Consider the following 25,728-nt stretch of genomic DNA (forward strand, 5'->3'; position numbering starts at 1 on the left):
GGAAGGGTCAGTCCTCCTTTGGGTGCATAGACATAATTTTGAGTTTGAAATTTTGCATTAATTTGAAAACAAAGGGCTAATTCCAAGTTATTTATTCCAAATAAAATCATTTTATAACCCTAAAACCAAATCTTATAAAACTCCTAAAGATTAGGACCAACTAAGGCCTATAACTGCTATCCCTTATCCACAACCTGTTTCATAACCTGGCTTGAACCTCCACTATTGAGTTCGATATGAACCTCCAAATAAAACCACTCTATAAAAAAGAAGAAATGGCTGATTACAAGATATGAGGAATTCTAGACTGAAGGGAGCCCTTGCAAAAAAGAGGTGAAAGGGCTCTCCTATTGGCTACACATCACCATCGCAATGGGGGAGCCCTTTCACCTGGCTCCCTTCAGTTTAGACTTCCTCACAAAATATTTGGGTGCTTAGATATAATTTTGAGTTTGAAATTTTGCATTAACTTGAAAAAATGGCTGATTACAAGTTATTTATTATAAATAAAACCACTTTACAAACAAGAAACCAAATCCTATAAATCTCCTAAAGACTAGGACCAACTAAGGCCCGTAACTTACTATCCCTTATCCACAACCCGGATCATAAAGAAGTTATGAATACCAAGTACCTAGGATTGTAAATAAGTTAGAAAACTTGTAACAGCTAAATCATGGTAAATCACAATTTTTCGTAGATTATGATGGGCCCTTGAATAGATATGTTCAGTAGTCCATATTCAACAGTATTAATCAGATATTTAGGTCCATGATCCACCCACTCTGATGTCCACTTTATGGATGGTCACGATCATGGGTGAATCACAATTGATTTCATATTACCTCTATATTTTCTTTGGAGGGAAATTTAGGGAAGCATGTTAACATTCATGTGCAATTAAGACCATTGATCCTGTTGAACATCACTAGGCAACCCATATATTTGGTCAGATCTCTTTATCAACAAGGAGCAAAGGCGTCTAGCAGGCGAAATATGGTACATTGCTCGCCTCTGATGCGATCACTGCTGGTTTCATTGGCCCTGACTTCAGTGGTGCAATTTACTAGTGGTTTCATCTGAGTCCTGGTGCCCATTTTGGCAGTGATATTATTGGTTTAAAATTTTAACACTTGAATAAGGGTAATTTTATCTTTCGTTTTTGCAACTAAAACAGGAGCAAAAATTTAAGGTTGCATTTGGATTGCCGGAATCAGGAACCAACAGATTCAATTCTTATTCTTATTCTCCGCTGTTAAGGAAATCCCAATTCAAATTCCAGTGTTTAGTTGAACATTGGAATCGGAGGCGCAACCTACAGCAAATTAGCCACCTTTCATCACCACCACCATTCCCCTCCTGCGAGAAATGCGTTAAGAAAGGGTAAATGTAACTAATCCTTAACTTTTCGAGGAATCCTTCATCGGTTGTTTTGAATGATTTGACTTTTTTCAATCCTTTTGACATTGGTTCCGTAGGAGCAAGTCAGAAAGATTGAGAAATAGAACCATCTGATCAATGATAGAATCATTTCTGATTGGAGCAAATACTGGTCCTCCAATAGAGATGAAAGAAGATGGGCAACGAAATAAAATAGGAGGATGGGATCACAATGAATTCAATGGTTCCAACAAAAATGCATAAATTAAAGAAGGGGATGGGATCACAATGAGATCTCGGTCTCATAAGGGGGTATGGCGAAATTGGTAGACGCTAATAGACTTGATTGGATTGAGCCTTGGTATAGAAACCTATTATTTTTATGTTCTGGAAGCAACAGGGAAGGGAAAGATCACGCTCTCACCTCGGTGAGAAAAAAAACCTCGAATCCACAGGGGAAGATGTAAAGAAAAACTAAAAGTTAAATTTTATTCACTAAAGAAAACTAAGCTCATACACACACATCCATTATATATAGATTTCTAATCCTCTCCTTCTCTGTTGAATTGTACGCAAACTTGACTTCTTAACCTACTCAAACTATAATAGCACTCCTTGCCATTCAAAGAAAAATAAAAACTAGAATAGCCCTCCTACTTCTAATTTAACTAGACTTCTAATTCTGACTAGATTAGGACTTCTAATGTGTGTACAATTAATCCTGCATCAGTCAATCCTACATTACCTTCCAAGTAGATGCAAACATTTCCACTATAATCCTTCAAAACACCACCTGATTTTTTATACATCTTCAACGAGAAAGCAAAATATATGGGATGTGATTCTATAATTTAGAATCGGTCTGATCATAACTTCCAGAGGCATTCCCTTGGGAATTTCTTTCCCTTTTCCACAGAGCTTTCACCTCAACTAAGCAAATTGGATCTCAACCATAAGAGCTATAGAAAGGAGAAATAAGCTCTCACTCTCTGCACTTTTGTTGCGCCAAAGTCATGCTGCCATACCATTAGCAGAAGATGCGTCTGAATTAAATGGAACTGTCTTGAAAACAGAAAAAAACAAGTTTCTCTGCACACGTATACCTGTAGGCAATTCAAGTTATCACTTTCCAAATAATAAATCATATAAGTATATAGTAAAGATAAGGCGATCATTTTCCAAAATAGAGACCCTTACTGACCTGAAACAAATGCTGTACTGGAGTCGAAAAATCACCCAATAAATCATGGCATCTATTGGTTGAACACTTCTTTCGCAGCAGAGAATACTTGTTTCGCATCATCTGGAAGCAGGGAATCGAGTTATTCAGTGTTTAGCCCCTTTTAGTTAATATTAATCAGAGCTTTCTCCATAGCATCACAGAATTCTAATTCTAAAGAATAAAGTATAGAGAATGTAAGCCGAACGGCTATCGATCACTAAGTTTTGATTGGAATCAAACCCATATTGATTGATCACACCTAATGTCGCTTGCCTATGAAGTCACCAGGTATAACACATCACATTCGAGCAAAGCGACTCGGACACTACGAGAGACCCACGGAACCTCGATGCACACACATTTGGAGTGAAATGAAGTCCGAAGACTCATGAAGACTGTTGGATATATGTAATAAGCCTGAGGGCATAGTCGTTATTATGCTTATTCATTATTAATAAATATATTAGTGAGGGGGAGATCATCTCTCTAACTCACTTTTTCTCTTCCCAACTTCTCTCTCAACATGGTATCAGAGCCAAAGGTCTCGAGTTCAAACCTCCCGGATAGCAAAAATCCACATGTGATGGTCGGCCCAAAGTGGGACCATATGTGCCACGTGTTTGCCAAGTGGGCCACACGTGTGGGGGAGTGTCAAAAAGTATAAAAGATAAATAACGCCTTTCTCCAACAGCTTAAGCTTTTGGAGAAGTTGGTAAGTTAACATGGTATCAGAGCCCTAGGGAAACCCATAGCCTCCATCTTCTACATCTCCCACCATCATCTTCCAAAACCCTAACCCTATCCACCATCATCTCCTTCAACTCTCACCTCTACCCAAACCTTATCCACCATCATATCTCTATTACAGAGAAAGTATGCATTAGACCTACTGGAAGAAACAAGAAATCTTGAAGTAAAGCCTATATCTGCGCCTATGGATCATAGTGTGAAGCTTATTCCAGAGGAAGGAGATCTGTTGGAAGACCCTGGCAGATATAGACGACTAGTTGGTAAGCTCATATATCTCACAGTTACTCGCCCAGATATCTTCTATGCAGTTGGAGTAGGTAGTTAGTTCATGAGTGCTCCTCGTACTTCTCGCTGTACAGTAGTAGTTCAGATTCTCCGCTATTTGAAAGGAGCACCAGGGAAAGGACTACTATTCAAGAAAAATGGACATGTCAGAGTAGAAAGCTATTGTGATGTAGATTGGACAGGATCTCCAGCAAATAGGTGATCAACCACGGGCTCCAGTACATTTGTTGGGGGCAATCTAGTGTCTTGGAAAAGTAAGAAGCAATAAGTTGTTTCGAAGTCAAGTGCTGAGGCAGAAAATCGAGATATGTCCTATACTAGTGGGGAGCTCCTTTGGTTACGCTCCCTTATGACAGAGATTGGTTTTCCTTGTTCTTCTTCAGCTCAGCTTTATTGTGATAATAAAGCAGCAATTCCAATAGACACCAATCCTGTTTTCCATGAGATAACCAAGCATATAGAGGTGGATTGCCACTTTATTCGTCAGAAAATTCGTAGGGGAGAGATACAGTTTTCTTTTACTCGATTGTGGACCAGTTAGCTGACATTTTTACAAAACCCTTGCCTAAGTCAAAGTTGAATGATATTTGTAGCAAGCTAGGAATGTATAATATCTACATTCCAGCTTGAGGGGGAGTGTTGGATGTATGTAATAAGCCTGAGGGCATAGTTGTAATTATGCTTATTCATTATTAATAAATATATTAGTGAGGGGGAGATCATCTCTCTTAACTCATTTTTTCTCTTCCCAACTTCTCTCTCAACAAAGACTAATGAAGATTCAAGAAGACAAGCAGAGAAGATTAGTTAAGGAAATCTAGATTGTAGAATCTCTCTTGTTTTGGCACTACGGGAGTCCCTAATTAACCTTGGACACGTCTAGGAAAAACCAAGGTTGCCAGGGCGGGAATCGAAAGCGGGATTCGATTCGGGATTCGAAAGCGGAAATCGAAGGCTCCTGGGATGGTTGGAAGCGGGAATCGTGGGTTTGCCAGAGAGTCGACGAAGATTCGCCGGGGATTCACCGGGGAATCACCGGGAGTCGCTGGGGAGTTGGGATTCGAAAGGAATCGCTTGGGAATCGGGGTTCCTATAAAGTGGGAATCGGGGTTTCCATAAATTGGGAATCGAGGTTCCCAAAATTGGGAATCGGGGTTCCCAAAATGGGGAATCGGGGTTCCGACGGAATCGATTCGGGATTCCCCAGAATCGGGAAAATCGAATCGAATCACGATTCGCGATTCGGGGAATCGCGAATCTCCACCCTCAGGTACGAATCCTGCTTCCCTGGGAAAAACACTCCCCTCCATTGAAAATTCCCCTCAGAAATGTAAGTTTTGATTTCCAGGGGAATTACGGACGTCCGGAAGCTTGGCGGACATCTTCTGAAACCTGAGAAATCAATTTTAGATAACCAAGGGAATTGCGGACGACCGGGAATTCGGCGGACGTCTGTCTGAAAACTGTTTTGAAAACAAAAGTTAACCGAGCAAATGCCGGACGTCCGGGAAACCCGCGGACGTCCACGATGGAACTAGGCGCGCTTTGGAATTTCAAACGACACTATTTGCCGGACGTCCGGACTTCTTCCGCGACGCCTGTTAAGATAAAAAACTAGGGTTTTTTGTCTTAACAGGCGTCGCGGAAGAAGTCCGGACGTCCGGCAAATAGTGTCGTGGTTTTTTTTGTGACACTCATATATCTACGTCATTAAAAACCCTAAATCATAACTCTTGCATTTTTTGAGCCTCCATTGTTAAGCCTTAACTCCTACCTACACTTCCTTTGCCCATTGATTGAAAGAGAATCTAAATTAAATACTCTTTAGTGCCATTACTTCATTCTTCAAGAGATATTCATTAGGAATTTGGGTATTGAGCAGACAAGAGTTGATTTATTATCTTCTATCTTTGTACTGGCCTAAAAGAGAGGCAAGTGAGCTTTCATTTCTTCTTCCCATTGTAAAAGAAGGGTTGTGACCCTTGGAGAGTTCAAAGACTCATCATTTGTAAGGAGGCCTCGGACCCGGCCGTAGTGTGGTGTCCGGAATAGCGAAGAAACCCAAGGACGACAAACTTGGAAGAGTGGAGTAGGTCTTTTGAGAAGATCGAACCACTATAAATCTTGGTGTTCATTGTGGTGCGGTTGCTATATCTCTCATTGCTTCTACTTGTTGGTAACATCTTTAACTTTACTCTTTACATCCTCAAGCAACTAGGGATAAGGTAATCATTAAAAAGGTTTGAAAAGGTGTTTTGATAAAGCTAAGTTTTTAAAAACAATAAAAGTTTTTTTTTAAACCTAATTAACCACACAACCCACCCCCCCCCCCCCCCCCCACCCCATTGCTTCTACTTGTTGGTAACATCTTTAACTTTACTCTTTACATCCTCAAGCAACTAGGGATAAGGTAATCATTAAAAAGGTTTGAAAAGGTATTTTGATAAAGCTAAGTTTTTAAAAACAATAAAAGTTCTTTTTAAACCTAATTAACACCCCACCCCCCACCCCCACCCCCCCCCCCCCCCCCCCCCACCCACCCCCGAGGTTGCTTAGTTGAATTTCAGAGGAAAATAATTTCTGTTCTTGTTTTTCGTTCTAAGAGATGCGGCAGAGAAAAACGAAGCATTCTTCTGAAGAATCTGGACCCAAAAAGTATGTTCATGCAGATTGTAATAAACCGCAATTGGCGGCTAGATATTGTAGGCATTGACACTTCTTGCTAATGTCAGAAACCCAAATAGGATTTTTTTTTTTATTAACATGAATTATATGTTATGAAACATGAAACACAACAATCATGTTAAGAGTAAGTTTAAATTGTATGAAGAGTCTGAAAAGGGGTATCATATCTAATACTATGCCAAATTGTACACTTATAATTACAACTCATAAATTCCAGCCACCGCATTGTTAATGATCATGTATCGGTACAGGTCCAACAATTTACTAAATTGGCAAGTACTTCCAGATTTTACAAACATGAATCCACAGTTTATATGGTAATGCTGAAAGGTACTATCACTCTATAATTACATATCATGTAAAACGTATTGTCAATATAAAGAAAACCTCACAAACAGTACATATATTATTACGAATAATAAAGAAAATAAAGAAAACAATGAAAAAGGTTCAGATTTCGTCCAAACAAAAATATGCCTCTATGTTTCTGACATTTGGTTTCATGCACCATTTATTTAAAAAGTAAATTGTCCTTATTATGTATAGGGGTGGCAATGGTTCAGTTTCGGTTCGGTTTGACCCCCAAACCGAACCAAACCGAAATTTGAATCGGTTTGGTTTTACCAAACCAAAACTGAATTTTCGGTTCGGTTTCGGTTCGGTTCCGCCAATTTTGCCACCCTTTACTCATAATAATTGCAAATATTCGGTTTCGGTTTGGTTTGATACCCAAACCGAACCAAACCGAAATTTGGTTCGGTTTCGGCTCGGTTCCGGTTCGGTTCGGCCAATTTTGCCACCCCTAATTATGTATGTTAGAGCAGTTAATAGAAGAGACCTTTTCAGTGCATAACTAATGTTCAAAACTCGCTAATCCACTTGGAACTTGGCCAAGTTGACACAGTTTGATTGAACTCAAATCAGAGTTTAAAAACGCGGATGTGATGTGGAATGCGGACAAGAAAAATCCGTATAAACTCGGCGAGGATGCGGCCAAGAATGCAGTTGACGCAGTCAACGCGGTCATAACTCGGGAAAGTCAAAGGAGTTTTTATTGACTCTATAGGGCAAAACGCGGAACGCGGATGTGTGCGATGCGGAACGCGGCCAAGAAAAATCCTTGTCGACTCGGGCGAGTTCCTTGTCATGTCAAGGAGTTTTTAAACACTCAAATAGTGGGTCTAATCTACAAATTTAGAAAAAGTTTGCTGAGCTAATTATCTATCTACTTGATCAATTTGTTGTAAAATCAGCAAGTTTTTGGTTGACTTTGTTGTGTCAAATTCATTGATGGGAAGCCCGATTCCGAAGTCAAGTCTAAGTCTAAGAATTGCATATAACTACAAAAGTTATGTAAGGATGGTTGTCTGGCTACAAGTCACAATTTACGGATGTGGATATTCATATGTTCAAGCTCTGGAAAATGATGTGATGTAGGATAGGGAAGAGAAATAGAAGAAAGGGGATAAAAGAGAAGAAGAAGAGAATAGATGGGAAAAGAAGAGAAGAATAGAAGAAGAATAGGGGAACAAGAAGAAGAAGAGAAGACAAATAGGGGAAGAAATCTGGGAGAGAAGAAGAGTAACTTAGAGGGAGGAGAAGAAACATGTAGAGAGGGGAGAAGCCAATCAATTTTATTCAATAATCATCAAAGTTCACAATAAAGCTGTAAAGAGGCCTATAAATAGGCAATTAACAACCTAAAAGATAGAAACCTATTAAAATAAGAATTCCTAAAAGACTAAACTTCATAATTCTAAATAACATGGAAAATAAAAGCCTAAAAACTAAATAACATGGAAAATAAATACCTAGAAATCCTAATGGGCAAATATGCCACTTATTGCCTACGATTTGCATTATTCTCCCCCGCTTGAAAAGAACTCTCCCTCGAATTCTAATCCGCTAGGATCAAATATGTAGACAACCCACTCAAGCAGCATGAGTCGCAATCCTTGGAACTCTGGAATACTGTACAACGCTCTTGATGACTGGGAAAGTGGTATGGAACGCGAGCGTAGTAATACAGAAGAAATCATCCATTCAGAATCATAAAGACCAGTGTTCTAAAAGGCGGCCTGGGCGGCCGCCTAGGCGGCGCCTAGGCGCTGGGCGTGGAAAAAACGCACCGCCCAGGCCCTAGGCGTTTAAAAAAGCGGCCTCACCGCCTGGGCGTTATTAGGCGGCCGCCCTAGGCGGCGCCTAGGCGCTGGGCGTGGAAAAAACGCACCGCCCAGGCCCTAGGCGTTTAAAAAAGCGGCCTCACCGCCTGGGCGTTATTAGGCGGCCGCCCAGGCGATGTGCGTGGGCCTGGGCGGGGCGGGTTTGGGCGGTGTGATAAAAGAGGGGGTGTTTGAAGTAATAAAAGGGGTGCCTTTTTAGTTATTTTAATTTTTAAAGAGGGGTGCCTAAAGAAATAAAAGGGGTGCCTTTTTTAGTGTATTTTTTAGTTCTTCTTCTTCCTCTCGTACCATTCCCAGGAATGTAAGAGAACTTGATGAAGATAATTTTCAATTGGATGATGAGACAGAGGATGAGGGGGTGGATGAGGAGATTGTGTTTGAAGAATCAGATGAAGATAGAGTCTTGGTCTTGGAGGAAGAGGACAATGATTTATGAAAACTGAAGAAGTGCTTGGATCTTAATCTTTTTTTGGTTATGGATTTGTGTTGTATTGTTAAATACTTAAATTATTAAGTATTTTAAGCTTAATTTCTTATTAAGTTTTTGACTTTTTGTTATTATTTAATGTTTAGTGCTTATGCATAAAATGGTTTGGATTGTTATGTATTCAAGTACTTATATTTTATATAAAAAAATGCAAGAAATTATGAAAATATATTAATATCTAAAAAAAAAATGAAAAACGCCTAGAAACGCCTGGGCGCCGCCTAGGCGCCGCCTGGGCGGCCTGGGCGCTGGGAGGTCAGTCAGCCGCCCAGCTCCGCCCAGCGCTTTTTAGAACACTGATAAAGACATGAACCTCTCTTGACAATCAAATAAGCTGGGAAGATGGCAACATACTCCTCCTGGATCGGCATGATAGCAGATTGGCATGATAGCAGTAGGTAGTATCAAGCTATGACCATCCTCCAAAAGATCAACACCCACTGGTATCTCATCAAGCTCAATGAGAGCATCCATAAAATCATCTGCCAGGGGCATATCTAGCTCAATGCTGTTGACCATTGTGCTAAAATCCTCTGTCGGAATATCCACAGGAGACACAACACTACCACGATGCTCCTCTGTGTCAACACAAAGATCGGCAATCTGATCAATCGGCTCGAAGATAGTGCAATCCTCAACAATATGCTCTCGAACATCCGTCTCATGTAATGGCTCATCAAGGCATTCACCGCTGAATCATGACGGTGCTCGACAAACTCTGTCAATGGAACAACCTCACATGCTCTACCACAACATCTACCTTGACTGTGGAAGTGCCAAGATCTCTCTCTGGATGCTCGGCAACTGGTGCTGGGGAAATTTCTGAATCATCATGCTCGTCGACATCGGCCTCAGCAATCACTGGACTCTCTGGCTCTATATCGGAGATCTCTGACTCAGTATCTGCCATCATGGACTCAGTATCTGACATAACCAGGGGCTCAACCTATATAATGATCTCATCCACAATATCATCTGTCGGACCAATAGCATCATTTATGTCTGGCTTGTCAATAGTGTTAGCAAATTCCTTCGTTGTTTCAATTTCGGCCTCTCGTGCATGATGGGCTACGATGTTTCGTTTAAGGCGAGCGAAGGCTTCAAGTTCGCGGCGGGGCTGTGGCTTCACGTTCGCATACCAATTTTCTCTCATCCAAGTCATGCGCTATCCTTTCCAAGATTGCCTGAAATTCAGCTTCTTGTGCAAGTCGAGCAGCTTCTTCTCGTCGAGCGGCTTCTTCACGCATCAATCTTTGTTTATACATTGCTTGTCACGTTTCAATCTATGCGGATAATGATACCCGTAAATGTTCATAAATTCATAACGAACTTCTTCCCATGGAAGGAATCGTGGCTTGCCAAAGTCACTGCACTCTAGCACGAAGAATTGCCATTTTGACTGGAGTCTCTGCAAACTGAATCCTTGGCACAACGAATGGTTATTTCATGATTATAACCATAGTACTGATAATATGCATCAAGTGCCTCGATCCATTCTAGAAACGCATCATCGACATCTCCATAGGGATAGCAGTGTTCATCATAACCATATAAATATGGAACAAATGGTGGAGCCATAAGGATCGGTGTCGAAAACTAAAATCAACCGTCTAATCTGTCTGTCATGTCGAATGGAAGACACTGCTTTTCGCGGATCTCAGATCGGACTCCTGGATAGTTCGGATCAATGGTCGGACCAAAATAAACGGACGATAGAAGTTGGTTGTTGTATTGCGTGCACTCGTTGTTGACTACGGAAAATGTGCTGGGTAGATGCTAAAAGTTGACACGAACAACTTTTGTGCGGACTGCGAAGCTGAATTTCGAGCAGAAAAGGCCCAAACGAAGAGCGAGAAAATGTGATGGAGAGGAGAGAGAAAGTGTAGAGAGAGAATGAAGAGAGAGAAAAGAAAATACTATTTCTATATTTTCTTTTTCTTTTCCTTTTTTTTAATTTTTTTGGGGGGTGTCTAAGGGTAAAAGAGGGGGGATTAATTGATATTTCTAAATGAGCAAGGGGTGCCCAAGGGAAGAGAGGGGATTAATTGGTATTTCTAAATGAGCAAGGGGTGCCCAAGGGAAGAGAGGGGGGATAGGTCTCTTTCTTTCAGTGCACTCATGTGACTGAATGTCACGTGAGGTTTATGTGGCTAAAGGGTGGCGTGGTCAAGTGAAAACATGGGGTCAGTAACGTCAATTATGTAACCAAGTAAAAAGTAAAAAGGTGGGGGTTGTACTGGAAATAAGAGAGGGATGGAAAATAGCCTCTTTTTACTTTCCTTCTTTAGTGGTGGAGATGGTAACTTGTAAGGCAAGTTACTGTTGGTACTTCCACTTTCTAAATGACAGGTAGAGCAACCTATCTATTCCTCTCTCATAAAGAAAGGTAACTCGTTGTTGGGACCCACATGAGAAGCCACCCTTTCTTTTTTTAATCACACGTACACAAGAAAGATAAATATACTTTACCTCCTTATGTGGAAACAAGAAAAGCTTCCTTGGAAACGTAAGGTGCAAGTTAAGCCTTATCACTTCTCTCTTTTTTTTCTTTATGCCCTGTTTGGTTGCAAAAAAAGGTGGAAGACGGCTGGGCATTTTATGGGATATGAAATGCCAAACGTTGTTTGGTTGTAAAATTTGAGCTCAAATTCCATTTGACTTCAAGACATTGAGGAGACATCATCATTACACTTTTTCCTAGTGCTCTGTTTGGTTTGTGGAATTTTAGTGGAAGTAGTCAAAGGGGGAGGTGACAAGGATGGAAGTTGTGTAGGCTTGTATAGGGAGAAGAGTGGTAGTCAAAAGGAAATAAGGGGTAATGCATTTGGTTGCTAGAAGAGGTGTGGAAATATTTGCGTGTCATTATAAAAAATGGGTGGTTGAAGAGAGAGAGAAGGAAGAGAGAGAAAGAAAGGAAAAGGGCAATGATTATATAAGACAAACAAATTCCACTCTTCTTCTCTAAAAAACACTCCAAAAAGGAAGTTTGGCATTTGAATTTTAGTAGAGGGGACAACTCCGCCACATCAGCGCCACCTAGGAAAAAAAGCTAATGATGATGTCTCCTCAATGTCTTGAAGTCAAATGGAATTTGAGCTCAAATTTTGCAACCAGACAACATTTGGCATTCCATATCCCCTAAAATGCCCAGCCGTCTTCCACCTTTTTTGCAACCAAACAGGGGCTAGTTGACGCTGATGTGACGGGAGTTGTCCCCTCTACTAAAATTCCAATGGCAAACCTCCTTTTTGAAGTTTTTTTGTGAGAAGAAGAGTGGAATTTGTTTGTCTTATATAATCATTGCCTTTTTCCTTTCTTTCTCTCTCTTCCCTTTCTCTCTCTTCCACCACCCATTTTGATAATGACACCCAAATATTTCCACACCTCTTCTAGCAACCAAACGCCTACCGCTTTTTTCCTTTTTGACTACCACTCTTCTCCCCTAGACAAGCCTACACAACTTCCATGCTTGTCACCTCCCCCTTTGACTACTTCTTCCAATAAAATCTGAGCAACCAAACAGGGCATTAGGAAATTCTTTCTTACCCAAAAAGTCAGCTATTGTAGAAAGTAACCTTTCCTAAAAGTCTGTTGGGACTTAAGCTTTCTTGCTTCACAGATAAGCAACTTTCCTTATTTCTCTCTGCAAAAGTTAGTAAACACTTTCCTTTCGTTGATTGTTATCCAAGAAAACTATTTCAGTCTCTTCTTTCCGCACGGAAGCTGTGAAAAATGGAAAATCTTCTCCTCCAAGAAAGCACAATCTTCGTCGAAACTCCTAGGTGATGGCGCGATCCACTGACAAACAGGAGAATAAGGTACCGCAATATTCGTGCGATTGTCTCCGGCAAGTCGGAAGCACAAATTTCGGCAAGCGTGCACCACCTTGTGCCGAATTTGAGAGATGTAGGATCAAAAGACGAGTAGCAAGCCCAAACAGGAATGGAAACCCAGATAAGAAATCTGCTTATTCTTGCAGGTTTCTTCCTCAAGAACTGAAAAGCGTAGGAAAACAGGGGTTGAGAAAGATGGTTTTCAGCCGGGGCTTGGGATCTAATATTCAGGGAGGAATTGGGAACTGTTGGGGCTTTAGTTAACTCATACAAAGAGGCTTCTGCTGATGATAGGGGACTAATTTAAGGAAAACTTGACATGTAAGGGCAGCAAGGTGGGTGGCTGTGGTGGCGTGGGTTGCGGTTGATGCACGATGGTGATGGGTTAAAGTTAATGAAGGAGGGGTGGAAATTTGGTTTAGGCTAGGGTTTATTGATATGGGTGGCTGGTTGGGCAGCAGTGAGGTGGTGGAAAAGGGGTTCTAGGTTAGGGAAAAAGATAGGTTGGGGACTGATTTTTAATGGAAAAAAAGTGATAAACGAACCTGAATAAACAGGCGATTCGCGGCTTGATCTTCGGAGACTTGGACCTTTTGGCTCTGATACTAATTTTGATGTAGGTTAGGGAAGAGAAATAGAAGAAAGGGGATAAAAAAGAAGAAGAAGAGAATAGATGGGAAAAGAAGAGAAGAATAGAAGAAGAATAGGGGTAGAAGAAGAAGAAGAAGAAGAGAAGAAGAATGGAAGAGAAGACAAATAGGGGAAGAAATCTGAGAGAGAAGAAGAGAGTAACTTAGAGGGAGGAGAAGAAACCTATAGAGGTGAGAAGCCAATCAATTTTATTCAATAATCATCAAAGTTCACAATAAAGCTGTAAAGAGGCCTATAAATAGGCAATTAACAACCTAAAAGATAGAAACCTACTAAAATAAGAATTCCCAAAAGACTAAACTTCCTAATTCTAAATAACATGGAAAATAAAAGCCTAAAAACTTAATAACATGGAAAATAAATGCCTAGAAATCTTAATGGGCAAATATGCCACTTATTGGCCTACGATCTGCATCATGATGCCAAACCAGTGTTACCGTCACATAATTCAGTTCATGCCAATTATGGGTATGGTGCAAATGTGACCTTCCTGCATTTCACCTATTTATTGAATTCAAAAGACTGTTTGATTCCTAAGAAATAGAAGAGAAAATAATATTGACAGAGAGACTTATCTAAGTTAATATATATCAGACTATTTCAGCAACATATACAATACTTTAAAATAGATATGCTATTCTGTTCTTTTCTCATTAAACTTTTCAGGCTTACCCAACCAAAATTTATATCAGCATAGCTTAGCCAAACAGCCGAAAATGGTTTGCCTAATTTTCTCATAAAAAAGTCATAAATTTTTTTTTTAAAAATTATATATTTCTCCATGAAAGGAATATCTATACCCATACCTGAAACAGTTGTTAGACAGAACTTGGAAGGTACATTAGCCTCCGTCTCAACTGCAGCCTTTGCAACTGCCACTCCAACTGCCATACTTTGCATAACGTCCAAACCAGCACAAATAGATGCAAGTGTTCCACCAACAAAACAATCCCCAGCTCCTGTAAGGCCCACAACTGAGGCCAAAAGTGCAGGAAAATGCACAACATATGGATGAGAGACTGCTGGTTTGAACTTCATGGCATGACCAAACTGATTTACGGAACAACTCTCATATAGCTTTCTCAGAAAACTGCTATATTTGGTGTTTTTTGTTTCATTTATTACATCAGGCCTCTCACTGGAACATAGTAGTACTCCATGTGATCCAAGAGTCACAACTACCATCTTAATACCCTTCTCTAACAACAAACATATAGCTGGTTTTAGCATTTGGAATAAATATTCTATGGAAAGATTATCTCCATTATTATCCAGCCTTTGAATTGGACGAAATTTATCTCCATAAGATAAGGCATTTGCCATGGCAATAAGCTCATCTTCGTTAGGAGAAGTGTATGTTACCTGCAGAAGAATTCCGGATTAGTAAAAGTTTAACTTTAGCCTCTAGAGGTGTGCATAAATTACTAGACATTGTCGCAACAAAATGGTGGATGGCAAAAAAAAAATGGTAGTACTCACAAACTTGGCAATAGATGCCACTCTTTTTGATTTTGTAACTGATACAGGCTCAAACCAAATAGGGATGCCAGATTCTGCAGCCACTGAGGAAGAAAAAAAGAATTGATAAAGTTAAGGAATCGAGCAATTAAATAAATACACCTTTATTCAGGCTCTTTTCGATAGAAAAGTATATAGGTGAAGCAAATGATTCCATTCAGCATGGCATCATGTCTACTTAATTAGACAATGGCATTAAGCATGACAAAAAGAAACATAGAACTTAGAGTTTATAATGTTAGAAAAGTTTAAGTATGCCAATGTATTTATATGAATTTGCTAATTCGTTTCCACTTTATCCTCGGCCCTATCAGCTGCTAACATTAGTGGTTTTTTTTTTTTTTTGATACAATAGCCGTATCTGTATGGTTTTTAACTCCCTAGCTAAAAACCTGTAGTTACCAACAATCTGCGAAACACAGTGTCATCAAGTGAATGTATGGAACCTCTTCTTTAAGAAAGAGATCAAGGCCATATCCAAAAAGATAATTCATAGGGAAAATAAATGCATCTCCACAGGACCCAAGCCACAGTTATTCCAGTTAGCATAAAGGAAACTAACAATAAAACCAACTAGTTCGAGAAAAAACCGAAAATTGTAAGAGGATGTATGACCAACAGGTAGGGGTGAGTTAATCGGTGGAAACCGAATTAACCGACCGAACCGAATTCGGTCGGTCCAGTCGGTTCGGTTTAGAAAAATGAGATATTCGGTTTTCGGTTTCGGTTTCGGTTTCGGTTATAAAAGGAAAAGAATACTGTTCAACCGAAAACCGAAATTTCAATATTAACTGAAATTAAGAATTTTCTTAACTTGGGTTGATACCCCACCTTTTTTCACTTGGGACAGCCCCAGTGGCACTACTAGTTGTAGAAGAGGTTGTCCGGTAAAAAATCCTATTACTATTAAGTCATTTAATCAATTTTTATTTTGCAAGGCACCGACATAGTAGCAAAAAAAGCCAAAAAGGTCTAATCAAACGATTGAAAGTAGGGTTTTTTCTCCTCTCCCGTCTTCTCTCTGAAACCCAAAAAAGCTAGGGTTTTTCCTCTCATCTCTACTCTCTAGATCCGCGGCATCCGCCGGTCTCCATCTCCGAAAGTCCGAGACTCCGAGTCCGCCGGTCTCCATCTCCATCTACTCATCTCCGACCAAAACCCAAAAGCTAGGGTTTTGGCTCTTCCTCATCAAATCGATTTGGGGAAAAACCCATGTGCATCCATCTTCATCTGTTCAACAACGGTTCTTCAATCCCAAATCCATTGATTTAAAGTGTGATTACTACACCTTCGTAAAACATCTCCAATCTCCCCTTCTTCACTTACCTCCACCAGGTATATATATCTTCTCTACTTTAAATTGGTTTGTTGGGATTTCAATAAAGATTTGAAGAATCTATTTTATGCTTTCTATGTGGTCATGAAGATAAAATGTTTGTAAACTTATCTCAATGGAATCATGTATGGGACAAAAGAATCTATTTTATGCTTTCTACTGAAATCGAAACCGATTAGCACTAAAAACAGAACCGAAACCGAAAAACGGAATTCTGATTATTTTTATTGAATTGGTTTTTCGGTTTTAACCAAAAAACCGATTTCGGTTCGGTTCGGTAGCTCACCCCATCGGTTTCGGTTTCGGTTCAACAAATATAGTAACCAAAATATGTTCGGTTTCACAATTTCGGTTAATTCGGTTCGGTTTAAACCGAATAACCACCCCTACCAACAGGGTGCTTAACAATTTATTGGAATCCACAATTAAGAAGATTTGATATCTCATGGCATCACTTACGAAGATATGAAATGGTCAAGAATTTGACATTATATACCAATTTACCAAACACTTCATGTAAGGTTCCTCCTTCAAATTAATTCATATCACCCACGAAAATAGTATTGAAAATGTGCTGCAGTAAAATTGACGACTAAAGAATAGATGACAGAAATTGAAACTTTATGACCACAATAGGCTAAGGTGACATAATTTGTACCATAAGGTATCAAGCGCGTGGGGAATGAACCACAGAAACCCAATTCAATACAACCCACAGCTATTGATGCTTCACTTTGATAAAAGTTATGGGTTTATAATTATATTTACTTCTGTGTATCAGTGGTAACTTGTAATGGTTGCAATATTGACTTATTTGTTCGTTACACTATCAACCCTCTAACAAAACAAGCAGGTACCTCAGTTTTCAAGCATCCCAAAATAGTAAGAGTGAACCACAACAGAATTCATATATATTTGGCAAATAATAACTTATCACGGAGTAGGGGTTGTTTTTGACTGACCTAATCTTCTAAATTAAAGTTTTTGTGCATAAAATAGTCTCTAGACAAGTTTGGTGGAGTGGAGCTTGTTAGAACAATCTAGAAGCCTTGAGTCATGCAAACGGCAGTAGATGAGAATAGATTCGTGATAAGTGACGATCCTAAACTACTCTTGCATATTCTTTGTAGCAGACTTTTAAGATAGAACTTTAGAAGAACATTCTAGGAAGGTCCTAGACTGTTAGATGATTATCATACGATGTGATTCGGACAAGTAGCATTAGGAGTCTATAAGAAGGTGGAAGCTCCTCATTTGAAGATCGACCTCAGAGTTACTCTCTTGGGAACTACAAGCATTATTTCCAAGTCTCTCTTGTTTGCTTCTTTGTAAGGGTCAAGTGTCCTTTCCTTACCTTAATCACTTTGCACTAGGCTGGTTCAGTTCTCTTTGACTCAAGGTAATGTTGCCGCCTCGCAGAGGGCCGCATGGGTAAAAGACAAGAGGCCTGCAGGCCAGAGAAAACAGCCCTGAGGGCTTCCAACAGTTCCTCTCTTCCTGCTCAACATTTTCACTGCTATAGTTCTTCATTGGTCTAGTTGCCCATGAACTCATAGCTTTAAAATTCCCCCGTGTTATCGTGGACTCCCTCGAGTCGACTCCCTTTTACCTCGGCCGCATTCCGCGTTTTGCTGCCACGTTCCGCATTTTGCCCTACAGAGTCAATAAAAACTCCTTTGGCTCTACCAAATTATGACCGCGTCAACCAAGTTCCTGACCGCGGGCGGCTCGACTAGGATTTTCTTCGGCCACGGTCCGCGCCACATCCACGTTTTTAAACACTGCATGAACTTTCAGTCTGTTGCTGTTCACACCATTCATCCTTGCAGTTTAAGTATTTTCTATTGTACCAAATGCTTGGATAAATTTCCACCTATAAAGCTTATGCAGGAATGTCATCCAAAAGAGACCCCCTTCTCAGTGGTGACTCAAACATGAGTTGGCAAGAGTGCTATGAAATCATGAACATCATTTCATGATTCCATTGCTCCATTGCAGATACTCAATGCAACAAGCAAATTCGAGCTTCCATGGCTACATAGTTAGAAAATATAAAACATGTTAAATAGATATGTAAAGCCTTGTAATCAGAAATGGAAAAATAAGGAACAATTGATGAATGGGAAATGCATCAAAGAAACAATTTCCACTTTTGAAGTTGACATGTAGCCCCATTTATTTAACCAAACAAAGAAAGGAGCAACAATGAGCAAGAGAAAAGAAAATCTTCATTGGGTTCAAAGCAATCTTAAATTTTATAACTTAGGGTTAAAAAGAGTTCCTTAAAGCATCATACTTTGGCAGACAGCTTCAAGTGAACGAGGATGCATATTTGCATCAACCATCAATACTGGTGCGGAACATATATTGCACTTAAATTTCAATATCCATTCGGGTGTTAAAAATGACTCCTGCATCACATAAGCCGTCACATAAACACTTCAAATGTTAAGATTAACAGAGTAAGCCCATGAAAAGAGACAGATTTCATGCTCAAGAGATAGAAAGTGAATATCTATGAGTTTGCGCCTTAATTTATGTAATAATACAACCATGTAAATAGTTAGAAACATCTTACAACAGCTTCCACGCTTGCAACAGCAGCTGCTAACTCTCCATTGGCATCAAATATGTTCGATACAACAGGAGTCGCAATGTCATTACACTTTTGGATGCCTATTTAAGTATCAATATAATATGAAAACGGATCAGTGAGCATGTTCAAGCCTAAAATTCTAACAAAATGGAAAAACAAGGAAAGTGTGGATTCGGCAAATTGTATCTCGTTAGAAAATCAGTTATGTTAATAAATTGAATAATATAGTTGGGACAGCTGACTAAAGTTGCTTCGGCAGGTTCCAGGCAAGGTTTTAAATTTTGGTTTGGTGTCAGGTTGGCAGCCGGCCGTAAACTTTGGGCATGTTCGGCAACACTTCTCATTTTCGCCAAAAAAATTGGGCAGAAACGGGTATATGAGAATCGGCCGAAGCGATTCCACGTCGCTCCCTAAAATCCTATTTTAAGCCATCTAAAGCTGAGAAAACTTAGAAACAGGCCTTTCCGGGTCGGGATGCAAAACAAGATTTTAGGGATTCCTAGCTATTTTCATTCTACGCACCTAATAAAATGGCAGAATGCAATATCGCGATAGTTACCGAACACGCCCTTTGCCACTCATCTATGAAATGAATTGGCCAAAATCATATAAAAATATGATGATAATTTTGGTTTTTTTTAAATTTCCACCCAAATGTCTAAAATTTTGGTGGACATTTTTTAAATTTCGGTAGAAATTTTGTAAAAAAGGTACTGAAATTTCACTGAAATCTTGTAAAAATCCGATTTCAAGTAAATTTTGTTTTGGCCTAGGCCGTATCCGAAACCAAAAATTTTCGGTCGAAACTCATCCGAAATTTAAAACCCTGATTCCAGGTACCAGATAAAATTCTGATTCTTTATAAGATTGGCCAAGTTGATAGATCTTTCATAAAATCAGCAATTTTTCGAACTTGGAAACTGATAAATGATCCAAGTCAGTGTTTTAATTATAGGAAGAACAACAAAAAATATGTGTAACTACAATAATCAACAAGACTGATAATCCACGAGAGCAATCCAACTTGTGTTCATATGAAAGAAGTATTTACCTTCTGTAGAAAGTCCAGAAGATTTCCAGTGCTCCAACAATATATCACCTTTATAAAGAACATATCTATCAATTCAGAGAAGAACTACATGTATAGTTTTATGGCTGATAAGGCGGTCTGAAACAAGAATAAATTACCTGCCATGTCAAGGCCAACGACACTAATTATGAAAGGTTTACTTCCAAGCTTAGACATGCACTCAGCAACATTTCGTGCTACTCCCCCCCTTACATACTGGACCTGAAAACGAAACCACTTGTCCAAGTAGAGAAAACAGATACCTGACAAATAATCCAAACTAATTTTCCACTTTCTACAACTACTATATTTTCCATGCCAGAAAGGGCAGTAAAAGAAACCCAAAAGTGTTTGAAGTGGAATTTTTACTTAAGAGTAATCAAATAAACCAGAAGAGGATTTGAGGATTTCAAAAATCTACAACTACTGAACCAGAAAGAGAATAGAAAGAAAATAGAATTGCCTATCAGATTACCTTATGCATTTCCTAAAGATCACATAGAGAAATAGGGAGCTGATATTTCTGCTCCCCTTTTAGACCAATCCACTCTAAGTTACTTTTTCACCCTAGCAAATGACAAGACCACCCTTGTAGCATGTTTTGTTATCTTCATATGCCAAATTTGCCCCTGATTGCTTCAAGCAGATGATCAATGTCATAAGCCACAAAAACGTATTGAGGGCAGCGCGTATCAAACGGTTAGGATCATCCTATCGAGAAGGTTTTCCGGTATGGACTATCTACGGTGGGACCAACAAATGAATGGCTTAGATTATCCAAATACGTATTGAGGGCAGCGCGTATCATGTAAAATCTCGGGTATAAAAGCGTTGCTTTGGCAAAAACCCTAATTTCATTGTTTTGGGGACTGAGGAGTTGCAGCAAAAATGGTATTCGTCTAAAACTGATTCTTCTTTTTTCATGGAAATTCCTATTTTTGCTTCACTGATTTCTTTAATCCGTCTCTTCATCATTTTTTCTCCTTCTCGATGTGTGTTTCTTTATTTGTATTTCTTTTTAATATTTATTTATGTGTTTCTGACCATGAAAGCTTATAGAGATAACTTATACTGAGAATGATTATATGTTGTGATTTTATTTTGATGGGCCATGGCTTTCATGAGCAGAGCACATAAACTACCATGTTCGTCTTTCGCCCTCTCTATCTCGCCATGTTTGTCCTTTTGATTTTCTAACTTGGTCTAACAAAAATGGAGCAAAGTTTTTCAACGGAAGGAATTTCGGAGCTCACCGAGATCATCGAGCTCGTTAGCACTAATAGCTTAGAACAAATTGTAGAACTCTATCAACCATCTATTCCTTCAGATGTCAATGGCAATGGTAATTTGTCTTCACTTTTTTGTACTCGTAAACCTTAGTTTTTTTTTAGTAAATAAGCTGTACATTTTTCAGTTTAAGGTTTTAGGGCTTTTCATATTTCATTTTTTAAAAGGATAACTTTCCCCATAATATCTTTGGAAAAAGGGTCCAATTTGAGTTGCTATATATAATCGGTTGGAGTTTTGATTTTCGTAAATAAGCTATACATTTCAGTTTTAGGTTTTAGGTTTTAGGGCTTTTCATTTTTCATTTTTTCTTTTTATTTATTTTTTACAAGGAATACCATCCCCATAATATTTTCGGAAAAAGGGTCCAATTTGAGTTGCTATGTATAATTTGTCACAGATTCCACACCAGGAGAGTTGTGCGTCAACTTGACTGTGCCACCAAAGGAAGGTGAGTGTTAATTTTCTAATGTATCTTGTCCCTCTCTTGTAATTTTTTATTCTTCACTGAGCATTATAATTCTTTTTGTCCCAATATAATTTAAAGGATATATATTTATCTTGTCCCTCTATTCTTGAATGACCTGTTTTTTTCTTTTAACAACTAATGTAGATGATGGAGAGGTGGAGATAAACAATCAAGCAAACAATGTTGCGTCTAACATATTGTTTTCCTTATAAACAAAAACTTTCTCAAATCGCTAAGAACTTATTGCTAATATTCGCGACATGGTTTTACTTCAAGGATATGCAACATGTATTAGAAAATCTAAAAGAGATCGTTATGTCATCATTGGTTGTGATAGAGGAGGGAAGTATCGGCGTAGAAAACTGGTATCTCAAGGGAATAGAATGGGTGGAGGGAAAAGAACAACGGAATCTCGGCTTATCAATTGTCCTTTTGAAATTTGGGGAAAGAGGCGAGTTGATGGAATTTGGTGCGTGGTGCTTAAAAATATTTCGCATAATCATGTATCTTCAAGTGATATGTCAGGACATCCCTCTTGTCGCCGGTTTTCTAAAGAAGAGATTGAGCAAATCAAAGAGATGACAATGGCCGGTATTCCACCATGACAAATACTTACTTCACTTCGGCAAAGTAATCAAAATCTTCAAGAACTTTGTATAATGCAAAGGTGAAAATAAGAAATGAGAGCTTATTGGGTCGTACACCTATTCAAGCTTTATTTGAAGATCTTGGTGAAGGTGGTTTCATATATGATTTTAAGCGTGATAAGCGTGGCCATTTGACTCATTTGTTCTTTGCACATCTGTTATCGGCTGCTTTGACAAATAGCTATTCCTATGTCTTTTTGATGGATTGCACCTATAAGACAAATAGATATAAAATGACATTACTTGATATAGTTGGTGTAACGAGTTTCAATACTTCATTTTATTCTTGTTTTGCTTTCTTGCAAGGAGAGGAGGAAGAGGACTATGTGTGGGCATTGGAGAGATTTGGAAAAAATTTGGGTGTTGATGGTCATCCTTTGGTGATTGTGTCTGACAGAGAGTTAACTCTGATGAATGCCATTCAAGTTGTTTTTCCAGGGACTACACATCTTTTATGTGTATGTCATATTGAAAAGAATGTTCTTTCAAAATGTAAGTCTCAGTTTGAAGAAAAAGAAGAGCGGGACATGTTTTATCAACTTGGACAGATTTGATAAAGTCTCCAGATGAATCAACATTTGATACGGCTTGGAATCTTCTTGAAATCCAATACAAAGAAAAGGTATTCATTCTCAACTATCTTAGAAATACTTGGCTTCCTTTCAAAGAGAAATTTGTATATGCATGGACCGAGAAATATATGCATTTTGGAAATCATGTGACATCAAGGCAGAAGGTGCACATGCAATGCTCAAGAAATATCTTCAAGTTTCGACTGGCGACTTTCATGAGGTCAAAGGAAAAATTTGTCTTGCAATAGAAAATCAATTTCAAGAAATCAAAGCAAGACTTTGTAGTGAAAAAATTCGCATTCCACATAATTTCACATTCCATTATTTAAAGAACTTGTTACTCATGTTTCCATACATGCACTTGGAGAGATTTTTAAGCAAAATGAGCTGGCCACATCCGCCACACAAGTGGCTACATGCAGAGGTCATTTTATAAATACAATGGGTCTTCCTTGTGCACACAAAATTAGGGGTAAGAAAGATGGAACATTGGAACTTGATGACATACACAAACAGTGGAGAATTGACATAAGATCATTTACTAACATTGATGGTGCACTGGATAGTGAACATGGACAAATAGATGGTCTGCTTAAGGAGTTTCATGAAAAATACCAACAAATGCCTCTAGTCCAAAAGGAAGATGCCCGAAGCCAAATTACTTATTCTACATTTGAAAATTTTCAATTTGATTAGAAAAATATCATAAATTCCATTTCATTGCTCCACTCAAGAAATAAGCCTAAAAGCTTCACTTAGGCTTTGCTTAGTTTAAGAATTACAATAGAATGTTAACAAGTTAGGGAGCTATTTTATCAATTTCAGAAGTTCACGGGTGTCAGTCGTTCTACATTGCAGCAAGAAATCCAACATAATTCCTATAAAAGGAACATATGACAAAAATACCTGGCCAGGAGTGGTGGTTCCAGGATTTGGAGGGGTATTAGGCCTGGCATGAATGTCCAAAACCATTCCTCCTATGATAACTGGATCTGAATCAACAGAATTCAGTTGCAAAGCACCCAAAAGATTCTGGTAAAAGAAAATGAACACTTTCTAAGAAAAATGAATGGACAAGTGTTAAAGTATAAAAGATTAAATAACGCGAACCCCGCATATAATCAAATTAAGAAAGAGTTACAGAAAATACAGAGTCTATACTAACAGAATCTTAGAAGCAACATATATAAGTGAGACAACCCAAAAAAAACACTTAATACAAAAAGATTCAGACCAAAACCCAGAAACTTGTAAAATAATGAGTAAAAATCAAAGTATAGAGGTTTCTAATAAGACCAACTTATCATAAAAGCAGCTGAATCAGCATATCACAATCAGAAAATCTATGAAAATTATACAATAATATTACAAATGAAAGTAAATTTAGCCCTTGGTACTATTAAAAAAATGAAAGTAAATTTAGAAATTAAAAAAATAAAGGTTAGAATATAGAACCCACATAAAAATCTACTAAAAATTTATATGAACATGTATGATAGTGAAAAGCTACTCCCAAGATGCAAACAATAAAGTTAAAAAAAACAAGCAAAATATTAAAGGAAAAGGAAATACAAAGAGCATAAATGCTAAATAACTGACAATTACAGATTAAAAAGAACAGAACCCAATGATTTTTACCAGTTGAAGGAGCTGATTATTGGTTTCTTGTAGGAGGAGATGACGAGAAAGTAAATCCAATCGCCTTTGGATAGTTTTCTCCATTTTCGTTCTCACACAAAATTAGATAGTGTGATTTATACAAGCAAATCTTAAAACAATAGAAAAGGGAATAAAAAGGGAAATGATATTACCACCCACTTTACTGGTAAGTAAAGTTAATTTCAAGAAAGACAACCAAAGGGGGTGAAAATAGGAAAAAAGAGGTGGAAATATTTTGACACATTTGTTAATTGCACTAACTCATCTTGTCTTTTATTATTTAAAGAATAAAAGAATGGGGTTGAGCCTCTAGGTCATTGTTAAAAGGCTTTGTTCCTCAAACAAGAGGTTGAATGTTCGATCCAGCTTACCTACCAAAAAAAATTAAAAAAGAAAAATAAAAGACAAGCTAGTTTGTGCAATTATTAAAACATGGTCGTGCCAATATCAGTAAAAACTATGAAAATGCTTAAAAAAAAAGCTTTTATGTTCCTTCCTAAAAGACACTAATTGGGCCTCACTTGGGCAATGTTTACTCGATCATAGCCATTGATCAGATGCACTACAGTATTAGCAGACGGTCTTGATCTCACATACATTGTTACATTACCCATTATGTCCTATTTGGAAGACTCAAAATTTGCCTTTTACTGTTGATCATAAAAGTGATTTTCTGTGAAGTCATTCTCTTTAGCCGGATCTTGATAATTTTCTAAAAAAGTTTGTCAAAGAAAATCTTGCTCAGAATTTCGAACTTTTACATAGTTTGTTGTGGTTTGCTAGGGTCGGTAGCAAAAGGCATTCCGCGCACGGTTTGTTGCACGAGAGAGCAGCCACATAGGGTCACTCTTCAACAGATTTTGTCTGTATTAAGGAGGCGGCTGCTCTCTCATGCAACTGACCTCTGCGAAATGCGTTCTGGGATGGACCCTAGCAAATTCAAACAGTCGTTTATTTTGGGAAATGTTATCACTGGATTTTGATGATGAGGGCGGTATGGCTGGCACCGTGGGATGATCCAAACCGTCCATTAGATGGCCCACAGCCTAAATAGGTTGTGCCCCTAAAATCATTTCAATAGTTTGATCCTAACCCTCTG

The 25,728-nt window shown here is 38.6% G+C and overlaps 1 protein-coding gene across 2 annotated transcripts; it reads right to left on the minus strand.

Annotated features, from left to right (window-relative positions):
* Positions 1-1,844: 1,844 nt before the first annotated feature.
* On the minus strand, positions 1,845-24,745 carry LOC143850716 (pfkB-like carbohydrate kinase family protein). 2 transcript variants are annotated; one of them, XM_077359940.1, is made up of 10 exons: positions 24,609-24,745; positions 23,877-23,962; positions 20,115-20,217; positions 19,978-20,025; positions 18,909-19,006; positions 18,627-18,741; positions 14,956-15,038; positions 14,283-14,838; positions 2,582-2,683; positions 1,845-2,483 (listed from the first exon to the last, which is right to left on the minus strand). In XM_077359940.1, exons 2-9 carry the CDS (start codon positions 23,940-23,942, stop codon positions 2,634-2,636), a joined length of 1,119 nt encoding a protein of 372 aa, XP_077216055.1. In that variant the 5' UTR covers positions 23,943-23,962; positions 24,609-24,745; the 3' UTR covers positions 1,845-2,483; positions 2,582-2,633. The 2 variants fall into 2 exon arrangements, with proteins under 2 accessions (XP_077216055.1, XP_077216053.1); XM_077359938.1 differs by having other exon boundaries at positions 23,877-24,002; positions 24,609-24,734.
* Between the last annotated feature and the right edge of the window lie 983 nt (positions 24,746-25,728).

This window comes from Tasmannia lanceolata, unplaced genomic scaffold (assembly GCF_043159265.1).
Source record: "Tasmannia lanceolata isolate RefF3 unplaced genomic scaffold, GAP_Taslan_0.1 ptg000018l, whole genome shotgun sequence".
Lineage (NCBI taxonomy): Eukaryota > Viridiplantae > Streptophyta > Magnoliopsida > Canellales > Winteraceae > Tasmannia > Tasmannia lanceolata.

What these genes read in the sequence shown, in the direction of transcription:
- LOC143850716 (XM_077359938.1), bottom strand. Translation starts at nt 24,692, where the DNA reads ATGGAGAAAACTATCCAAAGGCGATTGGATTTACTTTCTCGTCATCTC. An exon ending in ATAATCAGCTCCTTCAACTG is followed by an intron (nt 24,003 to 24,608) that starts GTAAAAATCATT and finishes TTCTTTTACCAG; the next exon opens with AATCTTTTGGGTGCTTTGCA. An exon ending in GAACCACCACTCCTGGCCAG is followed by an intron (nt 20,218 to 23,876) that starts GTATTTTTGTCA and finishes TTTCGTTTTCAG; the next exon opens with GTCCAGTATGTAAGGGGGGG.